The 27,607-nt window shown below is 52.6% G+C and overlaps 1 protein-coding gene across 2 annotated transcripts; it reads right to left on the reverse strand.

The window, feature by feature from the left end:
- Window positions 1–563: 563 nt before the first annotated feature.
- On the reverse strand, window positions 564–27,607 carry Il4r (interleukin 4 receptor). Of its 2 annotated transcripts, none has more exons than XM_004668340.2 (10): window positions 27,535–27,607; window positions 14,497–14,584; window positions 13,348–13,492; window positions 11,584–11,735; window positions 10,454–10,605; window positions 8,217–8,373; window positions 7,068–7,167; window positions 4,514–4,592; window positions 3,273–3,322; window positions 564–2,940 (listed from the first exon to the last, which is right to left on the reverse strand). In XM_004668340.2, exons 2-10 carry the CDS (start codon window positions 14,564–14,566, stop codon window positions 1,437–1,439), a joined length of 2,409 nt encoding a protein of 802 aa, XP_004668397.2. In that variant the 5' UTR covers window positions 14,567–14,584; window positions 27,535–27,607; the 3' UTR covers window positions 564–1,436. The 2 variants fall into 2 exon arrangements, with proteins under 2 accessions (XP_004668397.2, XP_044987746.1); XM_045131811.1 differs by having other exon boundaries at window positions 13,348–13,443; window positions 27,535–27,606.

The following is a 27,607-nucleotide window of genomic DNA, read 5'->3' on the forward strand; positions in this document are numbered from 1 at the left end:
TGTTCTGTGAACATGCCAAACCTTTGTACCTCCTTTGCACAAGAGCCACCCTTGGCCCAGCACATTCATCCTGGCTTCTTACAGTTACCAAGGGCTCCAGGGTCAGATTTCTACTTCATTTGTAGCACCTGTTTGTGTTTGCAACACAGAAGTTCAAAGTCCCCTTGTAGGCCCACCCCCTGCCTGGAATGTGGGGCCTGGTGGCAAACTTGCTCTATGACCTCGGGAACATGCAGCGACCAGCTTCATTGCTCCATCCCCACATCCTCCATGTGCCACACAATATCCGGTATCTCCAACACGGCCTGAAGACCAGAAGGGCAGGATTTCTGCCCCTGGAAATAGCTCACACCAATGAAAGGTGGAGAATTGAGCATCTGCTGCTCACACACGTTACCTTATCACCCGTACTCCTTCCTGATCTGCTCCGTGCGCTCCTCTGCTGCCCAGAAGGGACACCCAAATCACCTCAAACAACTGCACTCAAGCCTTGTCTCAGGAACTCAAGGAACATGAGTTAATACAAAAGGCAGGCCTGCCCTGTTTGTTTAATAAAGGAAGACTAACGAGATAAAGAGCCTTTATTGATATAAAGCTCCACAGGTACAGTCTGCCCTCCTCAGCAAACAGAGCCCAAGTGTGACAGCTGTGAAGAGAGACACTGCTCAACACAGCTCCCATTGTGGCAGCTCTGGGCAGCCTGCAGGGTGACTGGCACCTGCCATCCTGCTTGCCCAGCTGGATCAAATCATGGGACATGAGCCCCGTTTCTTCATGGCCTCATTGTGGCTGCCAGCAACGGTGTCCAATGAGAGCGTCACAGGTCAGTGGGGTTTGTTTACTTGGGATTCCCACTCACTAGGAGCCCAGTTGGAGGTAGCACATGGGCATCTGGCCATGATGGCTAATTCTTTGGCAACTCCAGTTTCTCATGTCTTTGTTGCATCTCCACCTTGACTGAGCAGCCAAGACAGCACAGGTTCTGCCTCTACCCTTGACTCATAAAAACTGATGCGTGAACTTCCTGCTCCTTGAGGCCCATGCCTGTCCTCCCAGGACCTGTTTCCCAAGCCCATTTCCAAGGTCTTCCAGGCATTGCTTTGACGACTGTATGAGTTTCCAGGCTCAGCAACCAGTTCAGTGAGGTGCCTGCACCTATCCCAGTAGCAATGTGAGAGCCACAGGTCTAGGGTAGGAAAATCAGCCCATAGAGGAGCTATGGAGTTCACCCGCTGAGGCACCAGGAGTTCAACAGCCCTCCACCCTCGTGGCACAGGGAGAGCCCAGGCTAGTGCTATGGGAGGTGCCCAGTCTCCAAGGCCATGTTTATATCTTTTCCGGGTTTTTGGGAAAATGACCAGCTGGGCAGTCTCTAGTGATGAGCTGGGATGAGCCCTGTCCTCACCTACAGACTTCAGCAATAAGAAGCTATGTGCTCAGGAAACCGTCATGCCCAGGGCCTCCATAGGCACCAAGTGCTCCACCTTGGGGGTCTGGCTAGAATGGTGACCATGGCTAAAGGTGGGCTGCAGGAGCAAAGAGGCCTTGGCCTCCTCTGACACACCCAAGAGTGGCCCCAGTACTGGGGAGAGGTTGGCTTTTGGCAGCAGTCCTCCAGCCATGGGGTCCAGAGCCCCAAAAGGACTCTCCAGGAGTGACCGTCTATCTCCACAATGGCAGCCACAGCAGGGGCTGGACATGATAAGCACCTGGCCATTCTCTTCCTTGCCACGGTGTTGCTTTAGGTGGCCACAAAGGTGGCAGGTAAGGGCTGAGTAAACAATGCCAAGGCCCAGGTCATCCCCAAGTGGCTGGGGCAGCTGTTCTGTGGGGCACAGGGGCTTCTGTCTGTCAGCAACTTTGACTGCTGGCTCCAGATCCAAACACTCCAGGGTGCTGCTGGGCTGGGATAAGTCTGGAGGGTTAGAAGGCAGCTCTGTGTCCAGTCCAAAGGTGAACAGGGGCATGGGGCTGGGGTGAGGGTCCTTAAGGTGGTCAGGAACGAGGTTCTGGAAGGGCTTGTAGCCCCCATCCCCGCTGTCTGCTGCTGCTCCTGCTGTTTCCATACAGAGGGCATTGCTGGTGAGCAGGCTAGAAAAGGCCTTGTACCCCACCTCTCCAGAGGGTCCAAAGTCAGCCACCCCACTGTCCTGGACACCGCCCTGCTTCACCACCTGCATGAACTCCCGGTAGCCACTGGCAGGGGTGGGGGTGGGCGCGGCGGCCGTCCCATGCTGCAGCACCGCCAGGCGAAGGATCTGCTCCCAGCTTTCTGGCTCAGTCTGCAACACAGTGGTGGCTGAGGGCTGGGGGACACAAGGATTTGGAGGGCTCCCTTCCTCCGGGTGTCCAGCCCACTGTGGGTCTGATGCCAGCTCCTCGGGGCTTGGGGACTGGTTGTGGAAGTCACTGAAGCTGCGGTAGGCGGGGTTGTCTTCAATGACAATGGGCACCTGGGTACAGGCAGGGCTGGTGGTACTGTGGCCGTGGGTCAGGCTGTCTGGAGAAGGCTGCAGGTGGAAAGGCTGCTTTGGGCTTCCTGAAGGCGAAGAGGGACACACCTTCCCCAGAGTCCCAGCTTCAGGCCCCAGCAGGTCCACAAACAGGTCCTCAGTCAGCCTGGCCACGATGCCTGCCCTGCCCTCCTGAAAGCCTCCCCCGCTGCTCTCGGGTGACACGCATAGGTCCCCTTTGTCAGCCTCTTCCTCTTCCTCCTCCTCACTTTCCATGGGAGCCTCAAACAGTTCCATACACCGCACCACACTGAGGTTGACGCTCTCTGGCCAGAGGACCGACCCGCTGGCCTCCATGGGACACCAGACTGGCTTTCCAGGACCCTGGAGAGGCCTGTTTCTGGAGGTCTTTGGGGAATCCTTGTCCCTTTGTATGTCATGCTCCAGGAAACAGGGTAGAAGCTTGGTGAGACAAGTCTTCCAGCGTCTGTAAAAGCAGAATGTGGAGTTCAGTTTTGCCATTTGAAAAACTCCTCCTCATACTCCAGAGCTCTGCACGGAACTCGGATATCCACATGCTGCAGATAAACCTTCTGATTATCATCAATACTTGGTGATCCCGCCCTTACCACAGGAAGACTTGGAACTCAGCCATCCATGTGCCTGAACCCCCCCCCCCGCCTCCTGCCACACTCACAACCAGGAAGAAAAGACAAATGTGGGGGTGGTGGGTGACTGCTATCATGACAGCCACCATCACATTCTAACACCTTCCACATCCACGTAAGCTGGGACTCACATCTAAGATCAGATACATACGGGCACTTGGCTGGCTCCTGGCTTAGGGACTGCTTTTCCCGCGACGGCACCTGAAACAGGGAGACAGTCAATGAGCGAGGAGCAATGCTCTGCAGGTGTCTGTGTAGAAAGGAATCCAGTCTGGGTGTGTGAAGTTCACAGAGGTCACACTGAGCTCTCTGAGCTTCAGTTTCCCAGAAATGAATGAGATGGTCCTTACAGTAAAGGTGACCATGATAGATGGCAAGAATGGTCCCAAGATTCTGCACACCTGCATCCCCATCCCTGACTCTAACTTGGCCATGGACCTCGCCAGTACCAAAAGAATGTGAGAGAAATGACATGACACTGGGACAGTTTTGGGCCTACGTGGTGAGAGGCTTTGTAACTTCCCACTGTAGGAACAAGCCTGGGCCAGCCTCTTGGAGAGGAGAGGCCACCCCCATGACCTGTCCAGCCCAGTCTGTCTCCCATCCAACCCTACCGCTGAGCCCTGCCCAAAGCGCCAAGCTGCAGAAGCGGGAACTGGATAAATGGGGCTGTGAGAACCCTGTGGATTCAGGGCGGTTTGTGACTCAGCCAAAGCTGGCTGATGCACACTGACACCAATGTGTGCAGGACTCCAGATACACAGTCTCTGCACACTGCCTCGAGGGATTCCAGCATTTACTCCAACAGGAAGCACTGTCATCCACATGAGGAAACTGAGGTTTGACAGGCTCTGCGACTTACTCAAGTCCACGGTATGGAGAAGAGGCAAGGCTAGGCTTCAAAGCCAACAGTCCCTAGAGACTCTAGACCTATCTTCATGTCCTCTGTCTCCTCTTTACCTTGGTGGATGTGGCTCAGGCAAACACACACCTTGGGGAAGCTGACCCCACCCAGCTTGGGATCAGGGCTCCCTGGCTATCCTCCTACTCCTTCCTGGTGACAGGTAGCAAAGCGTGGATGCAACCCAGGCCAGGGAGAACTGAGACATGCCGGTGCCTGGGGAAGAACAGCTACTCCTTCTCCCGCCTCTAGGGTCACACCCTGGCATAGATAGCTCCCAGAAGGTGCCCGGGGGGCGGGGGGTCACAAACCCCAGCAGGAGTCCACCACAGGCTAGAAAAGCAGCTGCAGCTTAAGGCGAGGGGACATTCTGCCCTGCGCTGTCCTCACCCCAGAGCCACACCGTTTGCTCTTTGGCACTTCAAAGGCCAGCAGGCATCCTTGGATATCAGCTGCTGGTCCATGTGACCAGAGCACCCACATCCTCTTACCTGTGAGTCCTGGATGATGATGGCCACCAGGGGGCTCCGTGCCGGGGTGGGGATCTGGTCCCACCACACTTTCTTAATCCTGAGAGAGAGGGGAAAAAAAGGAAGCAGGAATGATGGCATGTTGAGGCATTCTCACAATGTTGTCCTGGCCACTGTGCCTCACTGGGCACTGGAAACATGAGATTTGTTTGTTTCCAGATGTGAAAGGAAGGAGTCCTCATCCTGTGGCAGTAAGGGGTCCCATCACTAATCCCATTCATGATGGGGAGGTTCAGCTCACAGCAGAAGCAACAGCTGGTAGAGTGGCTTACGCACTCCACAGCGTCCCCAAAGAGGTGACCTCTGTCACCAAGTGATTAGGATAAACTCAAGCTGTGCAGGAAGGCTCCTAGACTCCCACAGTTCCCTCCAGAGCTGTGAGAGTAAACTGTCAAGCTGGCTTGGGCTGGCCTGAGACTCGGGAACCATGGAGAAGCAGGCTCCGCTCTTCCTGTGTCTGCCTAGAAGGTCCTGGCAGGTCCTGCATCAGTGTTGGCCTAAGAACGCACCACGCATTAACTGGGCATCAATCATTATGCCAAGCTAGGCCACAGCAGCATCAAGCCAAATAGATTCCTGCCCACAGGAAGGACAGAGGAAAGACAGATGCATCACTCACCCATGGTGACAAGTGTCAGTGAGTAAAGATGACAACAGCGAGACCTGTCATCCACGCATGTAGGAGAGAGGGAGTGAGAGAGACCCCATCTCAAAATAAAAAGATGTTCAGGGTGTAGACAACAGCACTTGTCTGGCATGTGCAAGGCCCTGGATTCCAGCCCCAGCATCACAAACAATAAAAATAAAAATAATAATAAAGAGGGGCTAGGAGATGGTTGAGAACCTCAGTTCAATCCTCAAACCCCATGTAAAAAGGACAGAAGCAGACTGGGCATGGTGACACACACCTTTAATCCCAGTACTCAGGAGGCAGAGGCAGAAGGACTTCCATGAGTTCAAGGCCACCCTGAGACTACATAGGACTACATAGTGAATTCCAGGTCATCCTGGGGGAGAAAAAAGCCAGAAGCAGCTGGGTGAGGTTACCCACACCATTTGTCCCAGCACTCAGGAGGCTGACGTAAAAGGGTTGCCAGGAGTTAGAGGTCAGCCTGGGCTAGAGTGAAACCCTGCCTTAAACCTCTCCCTAAACCCCACCAATAAAGAAAAAGCCAGAAACTATTATGTGCTTCTGTAATCCATGCATGCTGATGTGATGTGAGATGGGAGGTGGAGACAGAAGAATTTCGCAGAAGCCTGAGTGACTGCACAGAAAAGAACTACAGCACAACGATATCTGGAGAGAAAAACCTTGAGTAGCAAGGCCACATTCAAAAGTTGTCCTCTGACCACTCCCAACCCCAGCCCCCGCACACATAAAGATGGGCGAAGAAATGGCTCAGCAGTTAAAGGCACTTGCTTGCAAAGCCTGAAAGCCTGGGATTCAATTCCCTAGTACTCACATAAAGCCAGATACCCAAAGTGACACATGCTTCTGGAGTTCATTTGTAGTGGCAAGAGGCCCTGGCACATCTATACCCTTTCTTTTTCTCCCTCCCTCTCTGTCAAAAAATATTTTTTTAAATTAAAACAAATGAAGATGACAGAAGCATAGAGAGGAAGGAAGGATGGGAGAGAGGCAGGCTCGGAGGTTTCAGGGGTGGTGCTTTCTGGATGGGGCATGGCTCTGTGGGAAGAACATGCCAATTGGCTTTAAAGAACCATAGGAGGCTGGGTACTCTGGGGCAAAGTGGCAGGGGAAAGGGGAAAATGATACCCTGAGCCTCACAGAATTGGCACTGAGCCCAGGGTGACTCAGACATCAGGTCAGTCATGGAAGGATTCTGGTCTTCCCTGCAGACCAGTCCTCGACCATATCTGATCCTGGCAGAGACGGGGCTCACCCATCCCATTTCACAGATGGGAATACCGGAACTCTTGGTCTCCATGATGCCATGGTAGAACTCACTGGAAATAACTACCTCCAAGCCTGGTTGGTTGCTCGTGGCCTGACGAGGGGCCCACAGTATGGGCAGCTCGCTATTCATCCACCAGCAAGTGCCAATGCTAGATTCTACCCAGGAATTCTGACTCCAAACACACCTACCATCTACTCAAATTCAGGATCCTGGCCACCATGTGCCACAATGCCTGGACTATAACTCAGGCACCAAAGGGAACGTGAAGACATCTCCATGAGGCCAAAGGAAGCTACTCCCCCCCGACACACACACGCACCACTACCACCACAAAGGCTCTACCAGGCATCTCTCTCCTCCACCCGGGTCTCTTTCCTCCAGAGCACAGCCACTGAGGAGAATTCTCTAGTTACTGGCTGATCTGCATGAGGGAAGAGTAGGTCTGGGGCCCTAGGACCCAGAAAACTTGTCATCCTTCCCTTGCCTTTGCTGGCTAAGTAGCCACACAATGAATGTGCACCATGGAGTGGTGACCACGAGGGGACAGAGGCAGGATGGAGGTTAGCCAGTGGCAGCAGGCCACAGCTATGACTCACCAGGTGATGCTGAGGTAGCAGGACAGGCAGATGACCAGGATGATGATGCAGGAGACACTGACACCCAGGCGCAGGCGCTGCTCCAGAGGTGGCTGGTAGTCTGCAAGAAGAGAGACAAGCCATGAGCCTGCTTATGGGCAGTCTGCCTCCTCTTACTTCCCAAAACTTGCTGGTGGGAGTGTAGTGAGCTGCCCATACTGTGGGCTCCTCTTCAGGCTGTGAGTGACAACCAGGCTCAGAGGTGGTAGGGGGCTCATTTCCAGTCAGTTCTACCATGGCAACAGGGTCTGGGGGCTATGGAGACACTCATCTTGAGCAATCTCCTCATCACATGGGCACCCTTGCTGTCCCTGCTCCTCTGAAGTTCAGGGCCACCTAGAGCTTGAGTTTGCTCTTGTTCTCAGAAAGCTCGGAAGTCAAATGCACTTCTCAAGTAGGAGATCCTGAGTTCAAAACCTGTCTCTATCATGTCTTCCCTTGCTGGATGACCCAGGACAAGTCAATTGCCCTGTCTGTGCCTTGGGCTTCTTATCTGTTTAGTGGTGTTAGAAACATCCTGTTCTCACAGGCTTGTGAAGACCATGGGATTTAGCGTGTAAGGTATGTCCATGTCCTTCCATCTCCCCTGCATCTGCTCAGCCTTCCTGGCATTACCACTGCCTGATCTAACTGATTCGTTTGTCTCTTTGATTTCTGTCTCTGCTCCACAAGAGCAAGGATCCTGTCTGCTTTGCTCATAGCTTGGGGTCCAGGAACCAGCAGCAGCTCAGCCACTATTTGTTGAAGTAGTAAGTGTCCAGCAATGGCTCCTGTTCACAGGGCAATCTTCCTTCCTGTCAGGCCAGTGGCACTGCATCGATCTCACACAACTTTCCCAAGTCCTGAGTATGTGGCTGACCCAGTGGGCAGCATCTACAGTGGGTGCAATGGGTAGAAACACATTGCTACTGCATTACACTGTAGAAACCGTGGGCCTATTTGTTACTGCAGCTTCACTGTTGACTGTACACACCAGCCACAGGAAACTCCCTGACACACACCTACAGGCATCCCAGGGCATCAAAACCCTGAAGCCCAGGCCAGAGAAGCATCTGACCACAGAGTAGAACCAGGATGTGGAGCTCTGAACTGCCCCACCCCAATACTCACAGTTATGCCATCTAATGCTAGGGCTCCACTCGCTCCAGGCGCTGCTGTACTTCTGGGCCCAGGCCCTCACCCGAGCTTGGTAGAACACTCCTGATTTCAAGGTGCTGGCTTCGAGGCGGAGGCTGGGCTCTAAGTAGGTCACATTATGGATAGTGAACTGGTGGGGGACAGGGACATATGAGGACATAAGCTGTGAGGAACAGACACAAGTTTCCACTTGGCTGCTGTCTGAACTGATGCCACCCTGTTGGATGTGTGGTTGTCTCTACACTCTGGCTGTTGCTGGCCGTATGCACAGCTGAGGCCACAGGGAATGAGATGGGTCAGGGTCTCAGCCCTTTCTCTGGACTCCTCATGATGAGCTGAGTTACGTTATATTTGCTTGGCAAGTAGATTAAACTGGGTTTTAATGTTCACTTCTATAAAACAAGGGTAAGCTATGTGACCTTAAGTAAGTGGCATAAGGTACCTGGACTTCAATGTCCTCTTATTTAAATGAAGGGTAATAAAAGGGCCCACACACAGGACTGTGGGGAGAATTTAATGGGATAAAGAGCTGAGTGCATCTCACAGGGCCAGGTGTATGGGGGAGTGATGAGGGAAGCTTTCTGAAGCAACTTCCTTGAAGGCACTCCTGAACTCCATTTGAGCTAAACTCACAGCCCGAGCACCCAAGGCCCCTTCCAACACACCCTGACTAGAAACGGCTGCACATTGTGCCGCCGCAAGCAAGGTACAAGCCAGTATAAGTTGTCTGCTGTTCTTATGTTCTTGTGAAAAAGAAAGAAGGCACAATGGGTATAACAGGGGGTCCTTGGATTCCCCCATCCCATCTAGAGCCACATTTGTGTCTATCCATTCGCTTGTGTGGGGGTCAGGTCAGGGGCAGTAATGCTGCAAGGTGCTAGGGTGTGCAGGGTAATCGCATGATGTGAGCTAACATTCAGCCTGCTAGTGGTTCCATATGGCCTGATGCTTTGCAAAGTGACAAGGGAAGGCACTGGGGCTGTGGCCACCTTCAGCAGCAGGAAACCAGTGCTCTACGGCCACTACCAGGCCCAGAACTGTATGCCACCCACCCTACCTGAGCCTGGATGACAGATGAGGAGTGGTGTAGAAGTAATTACTCAGCCCAGCTGCTGTAGTTTGGATTTGGAATGACTCCACAGTCCCATGTGTTAAAGGCTTGGTCCCCAGGTTTGCACTACTGGAGGAGCTGGGACTTTTGGGACGCAGAGCCTAGCAGGAGGAAGTTCGGTCACTGGGGCATGTCCTTAGGGGTGCAGTAGTGTGAGTGTATGGCCCCATAAACTCAGGTGTTTTATTAAAATTGAACTTGCTGCGCTAGAGAGATGACTTAGCGGTTAAGGCACTTGCCTGTGAAGCCTAGGGACCCAGATTCGATTCCCCAGTACCCACATAAGCTAGATACACAAGGTGGTACATGCGTCTGGAGTTTGTTTGCAGTGGCTAGAGGCCCTAGCATGCCCATTTTCTCTTTCTAGCTACCTCTCTCTCTCATAAATAAATAAATAGAATATTTTTAAAAATTAAGCTTGCAACTTGAGCCCCTATCAGGCAGATCTCTGCTATGGGGGGGGGCATATCACTGGGGGGCAGATCTTGGAGTCCAGACCTAAGGTATGTTTGGAGATGGGTCTTCAATGTAGCCCTAAGGTGTGTGGAGAGCCATTTGGAGCTCTGGCTGTTCATGATTTTTGGTGAGTTCTGACTGTTTGATGGTACCTCTCTGCTTGGATCTATGGAAACCAGGCAGCTTCTCCCACCATTGATGGTGCTCCCCCAGAATTTGCAAGCCTGAAATAAACCTTTTCTTCTTGTAAGATGTTTTAAGCTCTCTCTCCTTCCTGGCTCCCAAAAGGTGAGCTCTGCCTCAGTATAGGTCCTGAGTGACACAGGGCAAGTAAGCATGGGAGGAGACTCCTGAAACCATGAGTCAAAACAAACCTTCCCTCTTTGGTTTCCTCTTTGGTATTTTGTTCTAGCAAATGGGAAGCTGGCTAATACAGCTATACCTCTATATACTGGAAATCGGGGGTCAGCAAGGGGAAGGACGTGCCTGGAGCACAGCCAGGTGACAGACAGGCTAAGTCCTCAAGTTCACAGATCATCCCAGGCCACATCCCAGGCTCCTGCTGCAAAGCCAGAGTCTCTGCCTTCTGCTCCCACAAGCCTACTTCCAAAAGTGGTGGGAACTCTGAAATGTGCCCACTCACATCTGCAGAGTTGTCCTCCCTGGAGATGTTGACCAGGTAGGCGAGATGCTTGTACAGGTGACTGTTGGGTGGGTACGGGTTGCTCCACGTCAGTAGCCATGCATCAGAGATGTTGTTGTGGACTGTGAGGTTTCCTGGGGCCCGGGGTTTCACTGAGAAGGAAGGACAGTTGTGTAAGGGGTTTGTCCTGTGGCCAAGGGCCCAACACCCAAACCCTGTGCTTCCCACCAACATCAACTGTACAGAACAGTCCTGGCAGACCAAGACTTGGGCAATGACACAGAACTAAAACCACAGCCCTATCATGGTCACCAACAGCCTCCAACAGGGAGGCAAATGCATTCAAGTCACCCTGCCAACAGGGTCACCTCTATCCTGTGCACTACAGTCCCCTTAGGGACTGATTTGTTTTAAAATATGAAAACTTTATCTCCATTTTTTTTTTAGGTGGGGCAACAGGGTCTCACTATGTAGTCCAGGCTAGCCTTGAACTCTAAAGTTCTGGGATTACAGATGTGTGCTGCCACACCTTCACGTCTTCTTAAGCAATCATACCCAAGGTCACAAGCATGTAGTGTGTATTAAAGTCGTCATACACAGCTAACACTGTTTTAAATTCCTTCAGGGGCCAGCTCAGGAAGCCCGCAGGCCACCAGCGTCCAAGCAGCAGCATTTCTAACCATGGAGAGAAAACCGTGAGTTCTTGGAGAGACCTGGTCTTGAGTTCTGCCTCCATGCTGAGGAGCTGCATGGCCTGGGGCAAGTTCCTTGCCTTCTCTATAGTAGTTCATTCAACTACAAAATGGGGACAATGTTTTGGAAGCTGAGGTTCAGACAGCCATAAATTTTTCCCTTAAATTTCCAAGTAGGCTGGGGATATAGCTCAGTGGTTGAGCACTTGCCTAGCATTTATGATATCCTGGCTTCTATCCTCAGCAATACAAAAGTAAGTAAGAACTATGCCGGAGAAAGCTCGTGGGGGAACGACCACAGGGACTGCAGGGAGAATGTCAGCCTTCCAAGATAAAGGCCACCTGAAAAGGCGGCTCCCAGTTCATCTTCTGACCTGTGGACAGTGAGTCTGCAGCCTCCCCACACCCTGTCCAGCCCCAGCCCTGGTGGCACCTCACCGTGATCACTGGGCCTGAAGGCACCCTGCCACAGCAGCTGCTGCCCTGCCCACAGGTCAAGTCGGTAGCTGTCCAGCTGGAACAAGCCCTCCGTGAGCATGTGGCATGCACACACCTTGTCCGCACTGTTCTCAGGTATGCACGTGTGGTTTCTGCAGACACGGGCTGAGTTAGGGAACTGCCAACACACATCCCCAGCTGCCCAACCACCTCACAGGAGGCCCAGGTGTGGGGGCTTGAGAGCAGCCAAAGTGTGGTGGGGATACAGGACTGAGGCTGGCTTGCTGCTTCTGGCCCACAGCCTTGCCCACCTCAAGCTGAATACTTCTGTGGCCTTCTGGCAGTAACCCTGATGCCAGGACTTAGCCTATTCCAATGGAAGAACTCTAGGCATGACATCATTTAAAGTGTGTGTGTGTCCCAGTGTCCCTCCTGTATGGCACAGTTTATACCAGCACAGTGGACCACAGCCAGCCTCAGCATGCCTCCCACAGGCCTTGCCCGTGTGCCACAGAATAATACCTGCCAGTGTGCCACATAGACATCCAGCCACATCCAATGGCCAGAGGGACAGCAAGCTGTTTTTATAAAAGGCCAGATAGAAAATATTTCAGACTTTGAGGATCACAGCTTCTGTCACCACAATGAACTGCTGAGATAATCCCAAAGCAGCTAAGATAGGATGGAAATGAATGAGCACGGCCATGTACCAACACAGCTTTATTATGAAAACAAGCAGTGGGCCAGAGTGCTAGTCCCCAGACCATGCCGGTGGACAAAAGCACAACTCACGGGTCTTTACCATCATGGAGTACCTGCCCCTCACACCTATGAGCAGTGTGCAGTGTGCCCCCAAATGGTGTGCCTGTGGATTTGGTTTAGTCCTGGGCACCATGATCACAGAGTACCTGTGTTCCAGGAAATGGCCTAGAGCAATCCCTAAATACAACACTCAGGTTCCCTGCCACACACTGTGGGGCGTGCCCTCCATGATGCTAGTCCAGGGCAAAGTGTACCTGGAGTTACCAGCTCTGTTTCCATAATAATCCTAACAACACAGGACTTGCTTCTCACCATCTGTCCCCAGCGGATTCTGTAGAGGCCATGTGCTGGCTTGAATAATGTGTGCACTGTGACTCAGTCTCTCAGTACTGTGTTTTCATAAGGTAAATGTCAAATGGATGGAGACACGCTTCCTGGACAGAAGCTTCTTGGGTGCTCACTAGCTTTATTCGGTTATTAATTTGGGGGTACAGGATCTTGCTATAGCTCTTGTAAATTTTAAGTGTACCAAAAACGTTTGATAACCACTGGTCTGGTCCAATATTCTAGCCACATGCCAAAATGACAATGGGCTCAGAGACCCACAGTGTGCCTCTAAGTTGTGTTTGTGTGTGTGTGTGTGTGTGTGTGTGTGTGTGCACATGTATGACTGGGCATCAAATCCAGGCCTGGCCAAGTGAGGCAAGCACTCTACCACTGAGCTACATCTCCCACCCCTTTTACTCTTGGAGACAAGGTATCACTAACTTGCCTAGGCTGGGCCCTGTGGTTCAAACAGACCTTGAATTTATGATCCTCCTGCCTCAGCTTCTCAAGCAGCTGGGATTACAGGTCTGTACCACCAGGTCTGGCTCTCCCATGTACATGTCCTCTAAGATGGGCTTCACCTTGGACACGTACCAGCACTGGTCCCCATCAGGACAAGGTGTAGCCCTGGGACAGATCTCTGTGTCCCCACCCCATGTCCCAGCCCAGGCTTACTCCAGGTATGCTAAGTCGAAGTCCAGCCAGTAGGACAGGCGCAGCTCAGCACTACAGTTGATGGCTTCGTCCAGCTGCCACTCACAGGTGGAGACACTGAGGTAATCAGAAAAGCAGGTGGGCTCGTGCAGGACCTCAATGCTCCCTGCAGGGACATGGATCTCCTGAGCAGCAGAACCACGGGAGGAGGGGCGCCCACTCCCATGACCAAATGGGACCAAGAGCACACAAAGACAGATAGACATGCTCGCAAGCATGCATGCACGCATGAACACACAGACACATGCACAGAGTCATAGTTCCAGGCAAAGGAGAGAGCCAATTCCCACAATACCTACTGTGGGGTCCAGGATGGGAGGGGGAGCACAAAAGCAGTCATGGACATTATAACACACGAGCATGGCCGAGTGCTAATAAAACTTTATTTACAAAAGCAGGTCACGTGCCACATTGGGTCCATTGAACACCACCCCACCCCATCCCGAAGAACCTGACTCAGGACGAGGGCAAGCAGTAGGTATCTTGCTGTGTGCCATCCCTGTGCCGTTGCTCTCCCACCCCTAGACATGGGGAGGCTGACCTCCACTGCTGGTCTTCTCTCCACCCAGCAGCCAGGGGTCTCCTTGTGAACATAAGGATCCCAGAGCTCCCGGGCTCACTTACAGCTCTGTGATGTTGCTGGCCTCCTTTCTCCGCCTGCACCTTCCCCTTCAACACCCCTCCAGCTTCTCCCATGAGCCAGACAAGCTCACACTGGGGGCCTTTGCCGAGAATGCAGCCCCAGATATTTGTGTGTCCCCCATCTCCTCTCAAGTTGGCTCAATGCCCCCAAAGTTGACCTCCCTGACCCTATTTTAAATTGCAATCTCCCCCACCAGCCTCTCCAGCTTCCGTTAGTCAGTTCTGTACTGGCTCATCACTTCTCATCATCTTGGGAATTTACCTTGAATTGCCTCTACACCTTAATTTTCAACTTGAATTTGTGTCAACAATGATAACTCCAGTCAGGACCACTTGTCATCAGCTGTCCCATCCCACTGCTGTGTAATCTCCATAAAGCTGCAGATTTGTTTTGTTCACTGATTTACCCCAGGACTTCAGCACATCATTAACTAGTTGATAAACAAGTGAGGCGTGGTAGTGACTTACCAGAGCCTGCTGCCCACAGCAGAATCAGGCAGCTCACAGGGGACAGGCATCCAGACCAAAGCCACCCCATTGGGAGATGTGAAGGTGCCTGCAAAGAGAGAAGCAGGTGAGTGCTGACCTGAGGTCCCCAGTGGCTCACCCTACTAGCCTCAGCTGCCCTGCCCAGTGTTCAGTGTGTTCTCTACATGATCATGAGACACCACCCAGGCCCACGGAGTCAGAGGCTGAGCCACCAACCCCCTGTCCCAAGAGATATTTCTTTATGCTCATCCTGAGAGAGCTATACCACACTTTCATGGTGATGTCCTCAAATTCAAGACCCTGCTCCATCACTTACTGGCTGTGAACCCTGAGCAAGACGCACTTTGAGGCCTTAGTTTCCTTAGTGTCTATTTAAAAGGATGGTCCCACCTCATATGGTGCTCACAGCTCTGAAGAAACCCAAGGCACATAGGCAGAGACGCTGCGGGGGAGGACCCCCTCCTCAAACAGGAGCCTGTTCTCTAAGGACACATCCCTTTTGATGAAGGGACTTAACCACCCCCCTAAGCCCACCTCATCATAACGTATTAATGTGTGGATGATCAATTTTCAGCATGTGAATTGGAAAGGGGGACACACTCAGACTCCTCACCTGTTATATTACTAAGGAAAGTACTCAGGGACTGTGGTGCAGCTTGAGACTGAGCTCCTGCCTGGCAAGCAAAAGGCCCTGGGTTCCATTCACAGCATAGCAAAAAAAAGGGGGGGGGGAAGAAAGGAGGAAGGGAGATGCTCAGCAGCAAGAGGTGGAGAAAAAAAGTAAAAAGGAAAAAAAAGCAAGGAAAGGAATGAAGAAAAGCACCAAGAAAGAAAGGGCCCTCCACAGAGCCTGGAGAAGGGGCCTTGGTGGAGCCTGGAGGTGAGAACTTTCCCCAAACAAACGCTCCTGGAAAAGGAGGCCAATTTTCCTGAGGTACAGTCCCAGTGACAAGGAGGCTGTCATCTCTATTTGGGGGTCTTATTTGAAGATGTTGTCTCCAGGATCATTCTGGTCCCTAGGAGCTATAAGCCCTTAAAAGGGTTCTCTATCTGGGCTGGAGAGATTGCTTAGTGGTTAAGGTCTTTGCCTACAAAGCCAAAGGATCCTCGTTGGATTCTCCAGGACCCATGTATACCAGATGTACCAAGGTGCACATGCGTCTGGAGTTCATTTGCAGTGGCTGGAGGGCCTGGTGCACCCATCCTCTCCCTCACTCTCTCTCTCCCTGCTTCTTTCTCTCTCTCAAATAAAAAAATAAAATATTTTTTAAAAAACGTTCTGTATCTTTCCGAGCTGTGCCTTCCCTTCCTGCAAAAGATAGAGAGTGGCCCCAAGATGACCTGTGCAGAGGAAGCCAGGCCCTGTGCTGGCTAAGGGGTTTTGCCACCCACCCTGCTAGACACTGTCCAGGGCACTCTGGTCCCCTAAATGCAGGAGCACCTGTTGCTTGTGGTCCTGAGCACTGCCACATGTCATGGAGAGATGGCTTAGGGGTTAAGGCACTTGCCTGCAAAGCTTTAAAGACCCAGGTTTGATTCCCTAGTACCCACGTAGGGCAGATGCACAGTGTGAAAAGCATGAGTCTGGAATTCATTTGCAGTGGCTGGAGGTCCTAGTGTGCTCATTCTTCCTCCCTCTCACAAATAAATAAAATAAATAAAATATTTTTTTAAATTCAGCAAGTACAGATTCAAAAGTCTGTTTGTAAACAAGCCACTGACCAGGCTCCTGCCATCAGACCCGCGCTGGTCTAAGCTTAGGGCTGAGGATTCATAGCTTAGTTCTCATGACAACCCCAGGGGAGGACACTGGGCCACAGACAGGATACGACTTTTGCTCTTGCCCCAGAGCCAGGATGGAACCCAGAATCGGTATCCCTGACCACTATACTTTCCTGCCTCTTGAAATGCAGTGTCACTGGTTAAAGTTTCAGAAAATCAAGGCCAGAGAAGCTAGTAACAAGGTCAAGGTTACAGAGACAGAGGGAGGCAAAGTGGGGATGAGTTTGAGCAGTAACCAGTGGGGTGCTTATAGAGGACACCCTCACTCCTCAAACACCGGGCTGGAGGCAACACAGCTGGCTTCCTACCTTGACTGAGAACCGGCTTAGGGGAGAGCCACATCCTGCTCACGTTGAGGCCAGCCAGCCTGACCAGCGGTGTGCACAGAGGAAGCCGGCACGGCAGGGCTTCTGGTGGCCTCCAGAGCTGCGAATCTGAGACTCCAGTCTAAGCAGATCTAAAGTTTCCTCCCGCTTGCAGGACAGGTGGGCACTACTGGCCTCTGGCCAGGGACACACTGCCTCAGAAGTAGCAGCTGCTGGGGTTCCCAGAAATGCCACCGCCCACACCAGCAGCTCCGCCCCAGGGAAAGGGCGGCGGCTGGATATGCCCGTTCAGCCCAGCTGTGGAGGAGCCAACACAGGCTGTTCCTGTGGCCACCAATGAGAAGCTGCCAGCCTCCCTGGGCACCTACTACATGCAGGTGTTTCCAGGACACCTATTATGTGCCAGCTGCCGGCTGTTTGTTCTTTCCCTCCTTCCCTTCTTTCTCCCTCCCTGCTTTTCTTGGATAGTACTAGGGATTAAGCCCAGAGTCTTCAGCATGCTAGACAAATAAAACTATCTGTAGCCCCCTTATTATTACTATTATTATACTTTTTTAAAAATTTATTTATTTTATTGTTAGAGAGAGAGATACAGAGAGAAAGAGAGAAAAATGGGCACACATGGGGCCTCCAGCCACTGCAACTGAACTCCATACCCATGTGCTACCTTGTGTATCTGGCTTACTTGGGTCCTGGGGAACTGAACTGGGTCCTTTGGCTTTGCAGGCAAATGCCTTAATTAGGCCATCTCTCCAGCCCTATTAGTATACTTAAAAAAATTTTTTTTGTTCATTTTTATTTATTTAAGAGTGACAGAGAGAGAGAAAGAGGCAGAGAGAGTGAGAGAATGGGCGTGCCAGGGCCTCCAGCCACTGCAAATGAACTTCAGATGCGTGCACCCCCTTGTGCATCTGGCTAATGTAGGTCCTGGGGAATCGAGCCTCGAACCAGGGTCCTTAGGCTTCACAGGCAAGCGCTTAACCGCCATGCCATCTCTCCAGCCCTAGTATACTTTTTATCTTGACACAGGGTCTCAAGTTGCCCAGACTGGTCTTGAACTTACTCTGTAACCCAGGCAGGCTTTGAACTTGTGATCCTCCTCCTGCCTATGCCTTCTGAACAGCTGGGGTTACAGGCCTATACAACCAGACCTGATGCATTCTTTTCACACATACTTGAGTGAGACAAGAAGTCACTGGAGAGTTCTGAACAAATAGGAAGGAACCCTTGGCTGGTAGCATGCAGGTCCTGGAGTTACGGGCATCCAGGCCCAGCAAGAAGGGGAGTCTGACCAATGTGTCAGGATGGAGGGTGGGCCAGGGTGAGAAACAGGCCAGTGCAGGCCAGCAGGAGCCCAGCCTTCTCACAGTGCAGACCTACCCCGGTCCCCAGCCCCAAAAGTTAGGTCTTAAGAGCTCCCTTTGAAAGCAGTACAATTGTCAAATCCACTTTATGGATCCATTAGGTTCTTAAAAGAGAGGGTAAAGGAAGGGCTGAATGAAGATTGACTGAACAACCCAGAAACAAGAAGAGCCTGGCTTCCTACCAGAGAGCTGGGCCCCTCCCTGGCTGAAGTGAGGGGCAATGACAGCAGAGAGGCTGCAGGCCCAGGCGGCAGTGCCTACCAGGCTGGAGTAAGAGATGGGGCCAAAGTTCCAGGGCAGTAGGGAGCTACTGAGGGCTCAGAAGCAGGGGAGGGGCAGGCTCTAACAGGAGAAGGGAACCGGTAGAGCCTACTGGGATGGAGGGCAGGGCTGGCAGATGGCCGGTTATGGACGCAGGTGGGCCAGCAGCATTGGACCCCAAGATGGAGACTTGCTAGGGATGTCTCTGAGAGGTGAACACACTGAGTCCAAAGAAGCCACTGGTTGCCAGGCTGAAACCCAGGAAGGAAGTGATTAGACCCTCACCCAGAGCAACAGCTAAGAGGCTGGACACTGGAAGAGGAAACTGCTGTGGGGAGTCACAGGAGGTCACTGGGTCCTTGGAGAGGCCTTCAAGCAGCTCCCTCCAGGATCCTAGTAGCCACGCCCATCTTCAGAAGATTATACAAGCCCAGGAAACATGTCTAACTGTCCTGGGAGCCTGCGCTGGCCGCCTCTCACTGTGAGCGCTGCTCTGGGCACTCAAGTAGCATCTGTGTGTTGTTCAGTCCCTGCTGAATGGCACCTCCATGCCCAGTGCCTGGAGTGAGGAGGATTTCCTGGAACACTTGCTGCAAGGACCATGGAACTCTGGCTGTCCCGGCTGGAGCCAGCTGGAACTTTCTACCTCTGGTCTCAGTAAACAGGGACCAGCTGACCAGGAATCCCCATAGATCCCCTAATATGGGTGCAGATGTGGGCTGGCGGCCAACAAGCTGGTGGCCAGGCATCACTGAGGTCATTACTCACTGCCCCAGAAATGGAACCACGTGGCTCCAGACACTGATTAGATTCTGCTTGGTTTAGTCTGGCTCCCGCTGGGCCAACAGCCAGAGCTGAAGACACTAGTAATGTTTCTGTCTCTCCCAGGTCCTTACATTCCATCCCAACTGGATGTAGTCTCCCTCCCTCTCCGGGAGCCAGCTGGCAACCCTCGGCATAGATAAGAGTGCCCTGTTCATGTGCTGGCTGCAGACAGGTGTGGCAGCAGGCGTCTTTCTGCTATCTCATCCGCACTGTACCTAGTTCTGGGAGGGACGCACAGCCACAGAGGGCCTCCTGTGTGGGCATAGACCCCAGAGCACCTAAGACGCAGGGGCAGAACTCTGGAGTAAAGTCCAGCTCCACCCTGACTGCTGGGAGACCTTGCGAGCTCAGGTCACCTGGTAGCCATAGGCTCCTCCTCTAGGAAGGAAACAAGAGTACCTGCTTCAGGGGGCAACTACACGGAGGCAACTGGGCCCTGGATGAGAGGCCTGGGCCAGGGGTCATGGGGTGGCTGGGGAAGGTTTATCACCTCCCCAAGAAAAAGACCTAAGCAGTTAACAGCTGCATGACAGGTCACACAGGCACAAGTCCCCTGCCTGTGTAGGAAGCTGCGCTCGCAAGACCCTCTGATTATTACATAACCCTCCAAAGGAGAGACACAGATCTTGGGGTTGGAAGTCAGGACAGGTCAGGGGGTGACAGAGGTGGCTGTAGGGGACCTTTCTGGGGTTGGTCATATATACCTGCTCCTTTGTGGAAACACAGACTGTTTCTCCAGCCCCTGCCTTATTTGCTGATGGGCGAGTGAGTGCTCTGCAGTCCAGCTTTGAGGACAGCTTAGCCAGGAGTTCAAGGCAAGCCTGGGCCTGCAGCAATCTACCTCATATAAAACAGAAAAAGTTGAAAAGATTCTGGCAAAGGAAAAGACAGTGGCTTTGGTCAGGTGACCCCACAGGCCACAGTCCTCAGCTGGTGGGCCTAGGACCTTTTAGTGATATTACATGACACTTTGGTTCCCCAGGCCTTGGCAAGGGACTCCGGGGGCTCCATGCCCTATATCCAGTTGCCAGAATTAGCTACTTCAGTGTGACTGAGAACCCCAGAGCCTGGAGAGGGGACCAGAGCAAGACAGGTGCTACCCCCCTGCCCTCTCCAGGCTGCTGTTCTATTCCAGCTGCACTCCTGCCTGTGGCCACCAGGCTCCGATTTTTCAAAATGTCCCTGCGTGTTCTCTCCATCCACAAATTTCAGGGAGTAGTTCAATTCTTTTAAACTGCAGAGGGAGAGTCTCGCCTATGCCTGCTCCAGCACTGCCAATAAGAAAAACTAATAATGATTGGTTAATTATTGGCAGCCCTGAAGTCCCACACTTGTGACCACCACTGACAGCTGGCATCCTTGTGGGTGGGGGGATGACTGTCTTGAGATGCCAGAAGAGCCTAGAAAAAGGACAGCAGATGGGGTCCCCGTGCCCACCCCAGCACCAGAACAGGCACTCTTGGGGAAGGATCGATCTTGCTGGTGTTCCTGCCTCTGAGGTCCCAAGACTGCTGCAGAAATAGGGTAACGGGAAACAGGGTCATGATGCTACCTCACCTGCTCATCAGTGTGCCCAAGTAGATTGGGAAAGTTCTGGAGCCCTCACTGTCCTCTTCCTCTCTGGGCAGTGGAGGAGCCCAAGAGCCCTCTTCATAAGCCTGTCCCCTCACCCAGTTCCTCAGGTGTGCCCCACGCTGCTCCACTGACTCAAGCAGCCTGTGTGGTTTCCTCCGCCTCCCACTGTCCTCCAGGGCCACCCCTCGGGGACACCTTCACTGCCTTCCTGGGCCAAGCCCACATCTTCCTCAGGAGTCTGTCCTTCCGGTTCCTGTGAAGCTGGGTCTATGCTCCAATGTCCAGATCCAAAGCCCCTGAAGGCTGGAACTGAGACTGACTCATGCAAGACGAGGAGAGGAGGTGGTCAGACTGGAGCCATGGGCTGCCTCTTGACACTCACCTGCCCTGGGTACTTTCCCACCTCGCGGCCTTTGAGTGTGCCATCCTCACTGGCTGCAACCGGGCCACTCTACACCCAAGACGGATGCATTGCAGGGATTTTGTATGTTACCTTCCTTCCTTGTTGTCACGTTTATTTGTGACATGGGAGAGGGAGCCCAGGGCCTTGAGCATGCTAGACAAGTGCTCCACCACTAAGTTACATCTCTAGCCCCAATTATCATGTTTATTTTCACAAAACCCACTACAGAAAAGCAGGTCAAGTCATATCCCCATCTTATGGGGGGGAGAGAAAGACAAAATTGAGGCCCAAACAAGGGAAATGACCAGCTCCAGATGGTTCCCGAGCAGAGATGAATGCAAGTCTTATTGCTGTTGTTTTTAATCTAATTGGATCACACTGAGGTCAGCCAAGTGCTAGTGGCTTCAGGCTGAATAGAGGAATGTTAAGAGCTGGGAACTTAAGGAAGCAAAAGGCCAAGGAAGACAACAGGCCCAGAGTGATGGTGATGTGGAAGAGACCACATTAAAGGGAGAAAACAGGGGGCATCATATTACTTACTCAGAGACCAGACCAGTTCACCAAGGTGTGACAGATAATGTCATGCATGGCTAAGCACCAGGCCACCTTCTTCAGAAACAGCCCAAGTGGACAGAGACAGACCCTCTACCACAGCGGGGGGTGACTTGGGCAGAGCAAGGTGAGTCAGGCAGAAAAAAAGTGCAGATGAAATACAAAGCCCAATATGATTAGCAAGCTTGCTGTACCAGACAGATTTTCCAGTGGGAGATATATGCCCTTACTGTTTTGTTTTGTTCTTGGTTTTTGAAGAAGGGTCTCACCCTGGCTCAGGTTGATCTGGAACTCACTCTGTTGCCCAGGCTGGCCTCTAATTCAATGCTCATGCCTCAGCATCCAAGTGCCGAAAGTATAGGTGGGTGACAATATACCCAACTTTGCTCTGTTTTCTGAGCCAGTGTTTCCACTAAGTAGCTCAGGCTAGACTCCAACTCACAATCCTCCTGTCTCAGCCTCCTGAGTACTAGGTTACATATGCACTGTCACACCTAGTTTCATTCTTTTCAAGCACATAGAAACATCTAGAAAAAAAAAACCAAACCCACCTAGACATCCTAAAAAGGCTTCAAAAAATTCTCCACTGTTGGCAGAAACACCACAGATAGGGCCACCATGGCCACAGTGACCCAGTTCAGACATCAACAGAAGCTGACTGAAAATTCTAAGCCTCCCCAAAAAGCACATGCGACTTTCAATAGCATCTAAAGCAGGAATCAAGAGAAATGATAAACTCTAGGAGTAGCGATTGACTGTGACAAGACTTGGCTGGAGCCAAGCAGAATGTAGAGAAAAATTATAGCCACTCAGCTGGAAGCAAATTTATTGGAAAACAAGAAAGACCTTGATATCCTCAAACAAGAAATCTGAGGACGGAAGAAACAAGAGAGAGGCTTTGGGTGGCAAGCATACAGTAAGGCCCAAGTGAGCTATAGCTGTCACAGAGCAGGATATGGACTTGAAATTCAAGGAGGTGAGAGTCTCCGTTCTCTCTAACTGGAAAGGCTCTGGGCGAGCTGTGGCTTTGTGTGGGACTCTGACTGGCTGAGTCAAGTCCAAAGCCACAGAACTCCCTTCAAGTCAGCTGAGGCTGAGGAATACTGGAAATACCTCCAGTTGTGCTGTCAGGAGGAGAGAAACACCGGGACTGGGGAAATGGCTCAGAGACTAGAGGCCCTGGCTTGCCTCAATTCCCCAATACCCTCCTACAGCCAGATGCACAATGTGGTACATGCATCTGGAGTTCATTTGTAGTTGTAAGAGGCCCTGGCATGCCTAATTCCCTCCCTCCCTTCCTCTCTATCTCTCTCTGCTTGCAAATAAATAAAACGTTTTTGATGGCGGGGGGCGGGGGGCACTGGCTACTGTGGAGGGCGACAGGTAGAGTCACAGCCAGGAGTGGAAGTTCCAGGAAAGCTGCTCAGGCCCAGCCTCCGTGAAGACTGTCCCTGGGAGCAAGCAGCACAGCCAGGCCAGAGCAGCCTCCGACAGGCTAGCTGGGGGAGGCAGAAGGCTGGGGCTCTGAGGCTGGAAGAGACCCAACCCAGGCTCCAGAGGCTGTTGTCCAGAGAAATTTCACTTCCTCTTTTGAAGACAGACACCCCACCCCCACTGCCCTAGGAAACCTCAGGCCGCCTGAGTTCTCCTGAATGGCTCTCTAGATGCTCCCTGAATTCCACCAAAGACACCTCGTTCTTTCAGACTCCTCCACCAAGAGTCCTGAACAGGGCCTATGGGTTTGGAAGCTGCCTCCTTCCCATTGTGAGCTAGTCACCAGCTCAGGCCTCCACTCCGAGCCTGAGATTCCCCAAGGGGGAGTAAGACACTGTCTCATGCTGTCCCCTGCTGTTCTCAGTGCCCTCCACTCTTTTTGTTTCTGTGCCTCCTCAGCGGGATGCTCATCCAACATCATCCTTTAGACATCCTGGCTTGGTGACCTTCACAGGGTGGCTGGACAGAGCACAGATAAGCACACACCAGACACGAAAAGCTGATGTCAGTGGTAGAGGGACCCTCAAGTCTTAAGTCTAATTTTCATTGTTTAAAACCAGTGGCAAATGGGCTGGAGAGATGGCTCAGTGGCTAAGGAGTTTGCCAGCAAAGCCAAAGGAGCCAGGTTCGATTCCCCAGTACCCATGTAAAGCCAGTGGCTGGAGGCCCTGACACACCTATATTCTCCCTCTCCCCCTCCCTCCCTCCTTCCTTCTCTCTCTCTCACACACAAATAAATAATAAAAATTTTACAAGTGGCAAAAATAGAAGACATGAAGACACAGAGTCACGCATCACTGTGTGACTATGGATAACTTTCTGAACTTCTCTGTGTTTTACTTGATTTATAAAACTCCCAGTATTTTATTGTCCCTGCCTCCAAGACCATACACAAACTGAATGAGATAATGCAGGTATCTGGATCCTCCTACTTCCCTGACCTCTATTCTTACCCCTCCATTCCCCCTCAGTCCCATCCAATCCCACCAGCTTCCTTGGGGTGGTACAAACACTCCAAACCCGCTCCCACCCCAGACCCTCGCTATTCCTTCTGCTAGTTCTCTCTGCCTGAAATCCACCTCTTGTTACTTCAGGTCTCAGCTCCTCCAAAGCTACCTCCCTGGAGTCACCTTACCCTCTAGACTGTCAGCACCATAGGGCTTTTGCTACTTGGTCAACTAACTCATGGCCAGTGACAGAGCCCATTTAGATGCCTAGCCTAGTGCTGACACCCAGCACATGTGAGCGCTGTGTCCTTAACTTTGTAGCCATAGCTGTTTCACTGGGCTGGAGACTCTGAGACCCAGAGCCCTTGTATCCCCATCTTTCCACCTACCTCCCTTCCCAAATTGCCCAGTTAGAGAGCCAGCCCTCACGCCTGCCGCCACAAAGCCTAGAGTGTCCAGTAACTGAGGATATCAGGAGGCTCCGGGGCTGGAGCAGAATAAGGCTATGGAGGCCCCACCTGAGATCCACGTGAAGTGTCTCCCAGAAAAAAAGCAAGGGAAACAACAGGCCTGCTGCAGGAAGCCCCTGAGTCTCACAAGAGGCTCCACCCACATCATCTCCCCTGCTAGACATCTTCCTGGTCCTGTCACTGCCTGCCTGATGGCACTGCAGGTCCCCATCGCTGGCAAAATTTGGGGAGGGGAGTCAGATACACAATCAGTCATATGAAACATCACCTATCAGGGCTGGTGGCACACACTGGAGACCTAGAGAGAAGCTATGGACTTGGGAAAGTGGCCTGACTAGAATCGTGGATCTGCATGCATGCATTTGCTCCTCGCCTGGAGCCTAGACTGTGAAGACTTTGTGTAAGGCTCCATCTCTGGCCTGGCCCAGCACCTAGTACTTGTGGGCACTCAAAGTGAGGAAGCCAGAGACTTCCTGGAGAAGGGGTACTGCCCTAAGTGGGGAGAGAGCAAATGCCAAGCCCTTCCATGAGCAATGTTTACAAAGCTCTTTCTAAAGCACTCTTGTCTCAGATAATCTTGACAAGCAAGAGGCTCTGAGAGGTTAAATGGCCTTTCTTGAGACCACACAGCTACATGCTCAGATCTGAAGTGAGCCCGTCATCTAGACCATATTCCTCTCTCTGCTTCAGAGAACCAAGAAAGTTGGCTGGAAGACACGTAGCCATGCCACAAGGACATGGCCAGCAGGATGCGTGATGTCCCCACCTCCACTGGGATGTTCTGATGCAAGCCAAGCCAAGGCGAGTCTGTGCAACACCGGGAAAGCTTCAGGCTGCTCTTCCAACCCAGCAGGGGAAGTCCAGGCAGACGTGGCTGGGCCCATCTCCATGGCTCAGCCATGAGGAATGCTCCGTGCATCCTGTCATGCTAGGCAGCGCTGATACAGGAGAGAGCACACAGACCGGAGGGCAGCGCTCACGCCCTCCCGCTGTCACTCTCGGCTGTGGGACCTCGAGCAAGGCCACTGCACACATCCTTGGGTGTGTCTGCACTGGTGCCAAATGGGCCGACCAAGCCCCATCCATTGAGGGGGTGACAATAAAGACGGGTTTATTGAACATGCTACATGCCAGGTAGAGTTTTGTATGCTGTGTGCAAGCAAACTCACGTAACTGTCACCACACTGGTGTATTTGCAGAATTTCACAACTGGTGACTAAGCTTCCAAGAAGCCAGCCACACAGGAAGAAGAAAAGCAAGCTTTTGACCTTGGAGAACTGGCTCCAAGTCTACCTCTTAACCTAGACATTTAATCCCCGGGCTTCACTTCCTGACCAGCACCAGACAGAAACAGTGGCCCAGGCCTAAGCCTTTTGCAGTACATGATCAGACTCTCTGGGCTTTCACAAGTGTGAGTGAACACAATTCAGGGCTGCCCCAGACACAGCAAGGTGGGAGGAGAAGACCTCCACTGTCCACTGAGGAGCACGAATGGGAGAGGCGACGTGGTCACAGCACATCGTCATATCCCTAAGAGGAGCAGCAGACCATTATACTTAAATGGTGATGGCCTCCCTGGCTGATGGCACTGTACCAGACCTGTCAGCCAGTAAGGTGTGCCCCAGCCCTGCTCCTGCAAACCCCTGGTCCCCAACCAGACTGAGGGCGGGCTGGGTCATCCAGCCCTACTGGTAATCAGTGTGTAGTAATCCAGGCAAAACTCAACGTTTTCCCCTCTGGGTAGTGCCTGGACTCCACAGTGACTCTTACTGCCACACTCACTCCCCTGGAGTGCCATTCACGGCTTCCTGCAGCGCTGCTTTGTGTGGCTCCTCTCCATTTGCAAGGTGGCACAATGCACTTTCCTACTTCCCAGCCTTTGCCCACACTGTGCTCACAGCTCAATATGCCTCCCCTCACCTCTGATTCTCCCCCACCAAGACTGGCTCAGAGGTCTCCCTGCCCTGGGAAGAGTTGATCACACCTGCTAATATTCCATCTATGGAGTCCTGCCTCAAACACCAGTGCCCAGGACAAGTAGAGCACATAGGCTCTGAGTGAATATGGCCTGAATGACCCAGCTGTCACCTCCCACCTCTGCTTTGGTGTCCTTATCTGCAGTCAAGGATTGACTGGCTGAGTCCTAATAGGTGTTGCCAGGACTTTGGAATCTCCTTATTCTCTTCTGGCCACATACCTCCCAAGCTTCAGTTTCCCCACCAGCCTTCAGGATGGGGCTAATGTCGCAGGAAAAACCCAAGGCTCTCCTAAAAGGCCACCAGTAGAGGGAAAGGCTGAGGTGGGTCACACCTTCCAAAGGGCAACCAGAAAACAGTGCTGGTTTAGGGACACATTTTGAATCCCAACCTGGCATGCTTTCTCAAAGTAAACACTCAAGATTCCTGGGTTTAGTACACTGGAATCAGAGAAGGAACTTGGGAGTGTCCGTTTCAGGAAAATCCCCGGAGAATCCGCTTAGATGGGCAGTCTCACCAATGCTGCCAACAGGAAGACAGAAGCGAGGGCGACGTGGGCTTGCTGGGTTCCTAACTGGCGTCACGGAGAGGGGGGAGCGAGTCATCAACCTGCCCAAGCCCGCTGCCCGGATCTGTAGGGGGACCACGCCGCAGACAGCCGGATGACGGACGCAACAGCTCCCTGTCCATCGAAGATATGGAGCAAAGGGTCCCTGGCCTCGTCCTGCAACTCCCTGGCCAGTGCCCTGACCAGTGCCCAGAGCCGACCCCACTCTCTCTGGCCACCATCGCCACTGTCTGAGTGCAGCAGAGTGAGCGCCCAAAAGAGAGGGTTACGTACCCAGACCCACCCCAAGCCAGGTTCACGTCCCCAAGCCCTGGCAGCCGCTGTCCTGGTCCCCAACCAGACTGAGGGCGGGCTGGGTGCCGCGGCTCCATGGACCCCGCGGGGCGGAGGCGGATCGGGGCGACCTCATGCGGGGTCGCCTCCCCCTGGGGCCCCCCAGCCCGTTCCAGACGACAGACTCGGCCGGGCTCCTACCTGCCTGCTCCTGCTCCATGCGCCGCCCGGGCGCGAGCTCACGAAGGGGACGCGGGCCCGCCTGGCCGCGCGG

The sequence above is a fragment of the Jaculus jaculus genome, chromosome 12 (assembly GCF_020740685.1).
Source record: "Jaculus jaculus isolate mJacJac1 chromosome 12, mJacJac1.mat.Y.cur, whole genome shotgun sequence".
NCBI classification, from domain to species: Eukaryota; Metazoa; Chordata; class Mammalia; order Rodentia; family Dipodidae; genus Jaculus; species Jaculus jaculus.